We start from the raw sequence: 7,831 nt of genomic DNA, 5'->3' as shown, positions 1-7,831 counted from the left end.
TATTTAAATTTAAAATTAAATTAAATAAAAAATTTAATGAATGATTAGGGATAGTATTACACGCAAACGTATCGTTACAGTTATTTTGTGATGTAAAAGTTGTTGTTCAAGTCCTCATTGCGATAGTCCAAAAGAAAGAAAGACACTGGAAACAATAATAAAGATATCAATTCCGATATAGACCCCCTCAATTGAAGACCCCCTCCACCCCCTCTAAGGTGGCAGCTAATGAAGGCATCTGAAGAAGAATCGCACAATGAAGAAGGTGTTATACATGCACCTGAAAGACAAGAAAAATACTGAAAAGAAAGACGGAAAAAAAAAAAAAACGGGAACGTCTTCCCTCTTCCCTTCCATCATGCGTCCCCCATGGCTCTCCTCCGTCGACCATAGCTCTCCTCCGTTGGCCATAGCTCTCTGTCAACCATAGCTCTCCGTCGACCATAGCATTTTGTCAGGTAATGTTACTCGAAAACCCCTGATTCTCCCTCATTCTCCCTCTCTCTCTATCTACATCAACCACGCTGAAACTGTCATGGTTGATGCTCATAATTTGGGGTTGTATATAAAATCTGTTCATAACCCCAAATGATGACATGCCTGCATGTTATCAGTTTGTTTTGGCCGAGAATTGAAGCAGAGAATTTCTTTGTGATTATCAAATTTTTGATTGTAGTCATTCACTTTTTGGACATTACAGAAGGTGCGAAAATAACTACCAATTTTTGACCATTACAAGTTATTATGTTATCACCATACTGGTGAATCCTACCAGGAAGTATGGAAGCATAATACGGATAAAACAGAGGGAATAAAAGTTGGACACAACAACTCGATTCAACAAAAGGCCTGAATTCCACTATTACTCCAATTGGAATTTCTTGGATCCATCTTTCATAGGTTGCGACTTGAATACATCCACCTACCTCAACCCCAAGAAATTTCAACGGGTCTGCATATAAGGTATAGGAACCCGTAGTAAAACTGGATAGATCATGGTATGCAATTAGAAGTGGAGAAGAAACTGGCACTGTGTGAGAACACCAACAGCATATAGCATTGATATATGATAAATTAAACCAAAATGCAAACTTTTTCAATGTTTCAATCATCACAGATATGTTCAACAAAGTTTATTATTAGATGTTTGATTAGTTTAATAATTTTATTATTAGTTTTATAATATTTTAGCTGATGTTTGATCTTATAAACATCTGTGATTAGTTTTACACATCACAGATGTTTGAATTTGTTTGATGGTTTATTTCAACAGTTTGTACAGTTGATTAGCTGATGTTTGATCTTATAAAATTATTATTCTAAAATCATTCTATTTGAATTTCATTTTTGATTCTTGTAGAATGGAGGTTGATTCAAATGGTTGTGACAATCCTTTAGTAAATGAGGGTGAACAAGTTGAATCTGATTTCCGACCCCCTCAAAAACAAGTTGAAGAACCGAAGAAGGGTATGTGTTTTAGCTCAAGGGAACAAGTGTACACATTTTATGCCACATATGCTAAGCATGTTGGCTTTTCTATAGCTCATAGAGCACAACATTTTGGAGATGATGGCGAATTAAAAAACTTTACAATTGAATGTTCTCAAGCGGGGGAGAGAAAAAAGAAATCAGAAGTGAACCCTTTGAAGCCATCTTTGTCCACAAAAATTGGTTGCAAAGCAAGGGTACGAGGTACTCTACAAAAGAATGGGACATATGTATTAACCACAGTTAACCTTGAGCATAATCATGAGTTGATTCCCACTGACTCTCGTCATTTTGCAATGAATAAGAAAATTCGTACTCCTGTGAAGAGAAGATTAGAAATCAATGATCAAGCAGGGATTGGGGTGTCTAGGAACTATCATTCAATGGTTGTTGAAGCGGGGGGATACGAGTCATTGACATTTGATGAGCGAGATGCAAGGAATTACATCAATAGAGCTACAAGATTAAGGCTTGGTGAAGGTGATGCCGAATCACTTCAAAGTTATTTTATGAGGATGCAAGCACATAGTGAGAAATTCTTTTATGTGATTGATGTTGATGAGGAGTTTCGCATTGGAAACTTGTTTTGGGCTAATGCAAGGAGTCGGGCTATGTATGAATCATTTGGAGATGTTGTTTCATTTGACACAACTTATCTGACGAACAAATATGACATGCCATTTGCTCCATTTGTAGGAGTCAATCACCATGGACAGTCTATTTTGCTTGGTTGTGGATTGTTATCTAGTGAAGACACTGACACATTTGTTTGGCTATTTAAGTCGTGGTTAAGTTGCATGTCAAATAAACCTCCAAAAGCTATCATAACTAATCAGTGCAGAGCTATGCAAAATGCTATAGAAATTGTCTTTCCACAAGCCCGGCATCGATGGTGCTTATGGCATGTAATGAAGAAAATACCGGAGAAGTTGAAAGGATATGCTCAGTATGAATCCATGAAGTTGGCTATGCAAAATGCAATTTATGATTGTTTGACAACAAATGAATTTGAGGAAAAATAGGAAGAGATGCTTACTAAATTCAATCTTTATGATAATGACTGGTTGGGGGTACTATATCATGAGCGGTATCGATGGGTTCCTGTATATTTTAAAGACATTTTTTGGGCTGGCATGTCAACAACACAACAAAGTGAAAGCATGAATGCTTTTTTTGATGGATATGTCAACCCAAAGACTACATTAAAACAATTTGTTGAACAATATGACAATGCGTTGAGAAGTAAGGTAGAGAAAGAGAAGAAATCAGACTTCAAGTCTCGACACAAATTGTTTGATTGTCTAACTATATATGGCTTCGAGAAGCAATTTCAACAAGCCTACACCAATGCAAAATTCAAAGAAGTTCAAGGAGAGTTGAAGAGATTAGTGTACTGTCAAGCCGTGATTGTCAGAGAGGAGGGAGCAATTTGTACATATAATGTCCAAGAAGCGATGGTAGTTTGTGACAAGATGAAGCATGTGGACTTTGTTGTGTATTTTAATTCGATTGAATGTGAAGTTCAGTGTATGTGTCGGTTGTTTAAGTTTAGAGGGATTATGTGTGCTCACTCACTCGCGGTGCTTGTGAGAAGGTGCATAAATGAGGTGCCAAGTAAGTACATTTTGTCACGTTGGAGGAAAGATTTGGTTCGAGAGTACACATGTATCAAAACCACGTACACTGGCTTTGGAGATGATTTCAATACAAGTTGTTATGAGAGGATGAACAAGAAATTGATCGCCATTATACAACTTGCTAGTAATTCGGAAGGGAAAATTAAAATTATAGACCATGGGTTGGATGAAATGAAGGATAGAGTCAGGCACGATGAATCAGGTGATGGGAGTAATTTACCACCTTCTACTAATAGGATACCATCTTCTATAAAAAGTCCAATTGCCACCGGATGTACATCGGGTGCTAGTATGAGGAAGGTGGTTAGTCCTTTGGTTGTTCAGCGAAGAGGTCGTCCAGTAACGAAACGAAAGGTTGCCAAAATAGATCAAATAGTGAATCGGTTCAAGGCAACGGCAAAAAACAAACAAAAGCAAAGGTAAATTGTATATGGAATTGAACTTGTTTTTTAATTTTTTAACAAACTCTTTTCAACTACATTTTTACAAACTCTTGAACCAATATGGGCTGCTAAGGTTCTTCAATTTGAAGCTCAAGCTCAAGCTGAAGTTCAAGCTCAAGCTCAAGCTGAAGTTCAAACTCAAGTTCAAGCTCAAGCTCAAGCTCAAGCTTATACATCATATTATCCATATATGGTTGGCATGCAAAATAGTGTGTATACACCGGTATGTGTTCATAAGACGACTTTACATTCATTTTTTGTTTTCATTTACAAATATTTTGTAACGTGTCTTTTTTTACTTGAATTATGACAGGTCGTAAATGCTATTAGAGGCACATCTCTTATCCCATCGAACTTTGTAAGCGGCACACCGAGAAGTTTGATTCATGGTCTAACTCAATTTTTTAGATCTGGATCTCTAACCCCATCGGGTTCTAATGCATGCACACCGGGAATGAATGACGGACATTGCACAGCGCGAATGAATGATGGAGATTGTAGAAATGTTTGACTAGTTTATTGAACTTTGACATTTTGTTTTTGAGATTGAAACTTATTATGTTAAGTCCCATATTACATGTCTAACGCATGTTGTGTATGAATTTCGAAGATTGGTTATTGAGTTCATGGTTTATTTTGACAATCTGTCTTTCAGCATTTTTAGTTCATAGTTGATGGTTTAAAAAATTCTGTAAAAAAATCTGTTTCATTTTGCTATTTTGACAGTGTTTGAGCATTTTGTTAGTGTTTGAGCATGATTTTTTGAGAGTTCATGCAGAATCGCTGTTCACAGTTCATGGTTTAAGAAATCTGTAAGAAAAATGATTTTAGCCAAAATATGGTTTTTTTAGTTCATGGTTCAAATCTGTAAAAATCTGTGTAAAATTTGCAAAAATCTGTCAATGATGTGAAATCTGGTAAAAATCTGAAATCTGTGTACAAATCTGTGTAAAATCTGGTTCATGGTTCACATTTCATGCTCAAATGTCTGAAATCTGGTTTAAAAATCTGTCTAAAATCTGGTTTAAAAATCTGTCTAAAATCTGGTTTTAAAATCTGTGTAATCTGTGTAAAAATCATGCTGAAATGTCTGAAATCTGGTTCTATCAATGATGGTTCATGGTTCATGCTGTTTAAAATCTGTTTATGGTTCAAATCTGTAAAAATCTGTTTATGGTTCAAATCATGGTTGCAAAAATATATCTGTGTATGGTTCAAATCATGGTTGTCTGTGTATGGTTCAAATCATGGTTGCCAAAATATGTCTGTTTATGGTTCAAATCATGGTTGCCAAAATATGTCTGTTTATGGTTCAAATCATGGTTCAAATCTGTAAAAAATCTGTCATGGTTCATGCTCAACATCTTGATTCCACAACAATTCCACAACATCTTCATTCCACAACAAACATGTTTAAAATCTGACATGGTTTAAAATCTATCATGGGTCATGGTTCAATTCATGGTTTAAAACCTGTTCATGGTACACATATTCATTCCACAACAATTCCACAATAACACATCTTCATTCCACAACAATTCCACAATACCACATCTTCATTCCACATCTTCATTCAACAATTCAACAATGACAATTCAACAATTCAGTGGGTCATTTCCATTCCACTCAAAAATTCAACAATTAACAACAACACATATTCCATTCCACAAAACATATTCAACAATACATATTCCATTCCATAACAAAACATAGTTCAATCTGCTTCTACTTCTACTTCTAACTAGCATTACATCTTCATAAGTAATAACACACCAATTACAAGCAAGAAAAACATCACAAATTCTAGTTTTTGCATCTTTGCAGTAACACAGCTAAATTGTTCCGTCATAGATCTTTGTTGTTCGGTCATAGCTCGAAGTTGTTCCGTCATAGATCTTTGTTGTTCGGTCATAGCTCGAACTTGTTCCGTCATAGATCTTAGCAGTTCTCTTTCTACTTGTCTTGGAATTTCTTGATCTCCACATTCTGAATTCATAGGCACACACCATCCAATGAAAAGACCACAACCATTACAAGAGTAGAATAGCTTGTTTTTGTTTCGATCGGTCTCAGAAATTTGAATGATGGCCTTTTTCTTACATGTAGGACAATTTTTGTTGAAGTATATCAACCGATCTGAGCTACTGGCGTTCACAGTTGAACTTGACATCTGCAATAACAAGTTTTCCTCATTAATTGAAAATTGAATCAGAAAGTGAACTCAATAGTCTCATATGGGAATAGTCTGAAATTGAATCAAAAAGTGAAAATTCAAACACTGTCCGTTTGAATTTGAACTCATACAAGTTACATTTTCTGTGCATTGGGCTAGTTCCATTTTTGAATTGTAAGTGAAACTTGAACATTAACACCTTGGTTCATGTTGTTTAAGTGAAATTTGAACATTGGGCTAGTTCCATTTCATAAATCCAATTCAAACTCCATTAAGTAAATAGAAGGGTTAAACAACTATTTGATCTACTTTGGCAAATTTGATTTCAGAAATTTGATAGTGACTTTTCAATTTTAATCTACTCTGGCAAATTTCAAATAGTTAAGTAAATAGCTCATTAACTATTCAAACTCCATTTCACTTAACTACTTTGGCAAATTTGATAGTCACAGATTTTACACAGATTCAGTAAATAGCTCAGTGTAAGTAAATAGCTCATTAACTATTCAAACTCCAATTCACTTAACTACTTTGGCAAATTTGATAGTTACACATTTTACACACATTCAGTAAATAGCTCATTAACTATTCAAACTCCAATTCACTCAACGACAATGGAAAATTTGATAGTCATAGATTTTACACAGATTCAGTAAATAGGTCAGTGTAAGTAAATAGCTCAAATTTCAATTTTCCAAAGTCACTATCTTAATTTTAATCATCTTATTTAAGTCAAAAACAAAAGCAAAGGTAAATTTGATTTCATAAATTTGATTCAACAAATTTAATTTCAGAAATTTGATTTTTACACATATTTTACCTAATAATAAAATATGGAATTGAGAATAATAAAATATATGTTAATTAGGGCATCAATCCATATGTTCAGATTTTACACAGATTTTCAATTTCAGAAATTCAATCCATCTGTTCAGATTTTACAGAGATTTTTACACAGATTTCAGAAATCTGAACAAATCTGTATAAATTAGGGCATCAACAACATATATATGTTAATTTCAGAAATTTCAACAACATATATATTACCTCAACTTGGGGATGACAATTTCTGAAATTTCGGAAGTTGGCAAAATTAGGGCAAAATCAGATTGAAATAGAAGCAGTCGGGACTCGAGAGGACAGAGTCAGACCTGTCCTCGGGGCGTGAAGGGGAGGAGGGGGTCCGTTGAATAAGATGGAAAGGGAGGGAAAGAGAGAGTGCGTCGGGCGTCGGGCGTCGCAGTCAAGGACGTCGGAGTGAAAGGGAGAAGCTGAAGGAATCGGCCTTCGGAGTTGGGAGTTGGAGCTGTCGAGTTCAGGAGGAGTCGTTCTGCCTCTCGATTGCCATTGTCATCTCCTCTATATTTTCCCGTTCAAAAATCTCCTCGAGCTATTTTTTCCCGATCAAAAATGTGTTTGAATTCTAAAATAGGAGGGGCGTCGGGCTTGGTATGTCACGTGACCCATCACGTGCTGTCCAGCTCAGAGGGGGTCTTATTTTGAGGGGGGGCGGAAACATTTTTGTAAAGATATATATATATGTATATATATATATATATATATATAATATGTATTATTTAAATGATATGTGTTTTTCTTATCAAACTTGGTGGGTTTGGTTTAGGCGAGGAAAGAATTTAGAAATTTTTTTGGTTTGTTTGGTTGTATATTTTGAAAATAATTTTAGAGTATGGGAGTTTGGGATGATTTAATATTTTGTTATAGTCAAATAGATGCGTATGAGACAAAAAATGATTGAGAATGATAAATGAGAGAGAAAAAGTGATTGATTGATGTGTAGGAGAGAGAAAGTGATTTTAAAAAAAAAAATTAAAAAATTTCCAACCAAACAAAATTTTGAAATTTTTTTTAAAAAGTTATGTTTTGAGAGTTAAAGCAAATAAGGCCATAATCTTCATTTTGAGTTTCATCCCCATCTTAATATAATTTTTACATAAACACCAAACGATAAGATGACAAGGATATTTTGAAAAAACTCAAAATATGAGATGTTAATGCCATCATAACCTTTCACTTTTGAAAAAAACTCGTACTATGAAACATAAACAAAAAACTCAAAATATGAAACG

At 34.8% G+C, this 7,831-nt stretch overlaps 1 protein-coding gene across 1 annotated transcript; it reads left to right on the top strand.

The window, feature by feature from the left end:
• The first annotated feature begins 1,361 nt into the window (after positions 1 to 1,361).
• LOC145793742 (protein FAR1-RELATED SEQUENCE 5-like) lies at positions 1,362 to 2,510 on the top strand. The gene has a single exon (XM_082876611.1). It carries the CDS (start codon positions 1,362 to 1,364, stop codon positions 2,508 to 2,510), a length of 1,149 nt encoding a protein of 382 aa, XP_082732737.1.
• The last annotated feature ends 5,321 nt before the right edge of the window (positions 2,511 to 7,831 follow it).

The sequence above is a fragment of the Camellia sinensis genome, chromosome 6, assembly GCF_055761805.1.
Source record: "Camellia sinensis isolate YWXY chromosome 6, ASM5576180v1, whole genome shotgun sequence".
NCBI classification, from domain to species: Eukaryota; Viridiplantae; Streptophyta; class Magnoliopsida; order Ericales; family Theaceae; genus Camellia; species Camellia sinensis.
Note: the sequence above shows the minus strand (reverse complement) of the source record. Positions and strands in the feature narration are given on the sequence as shown.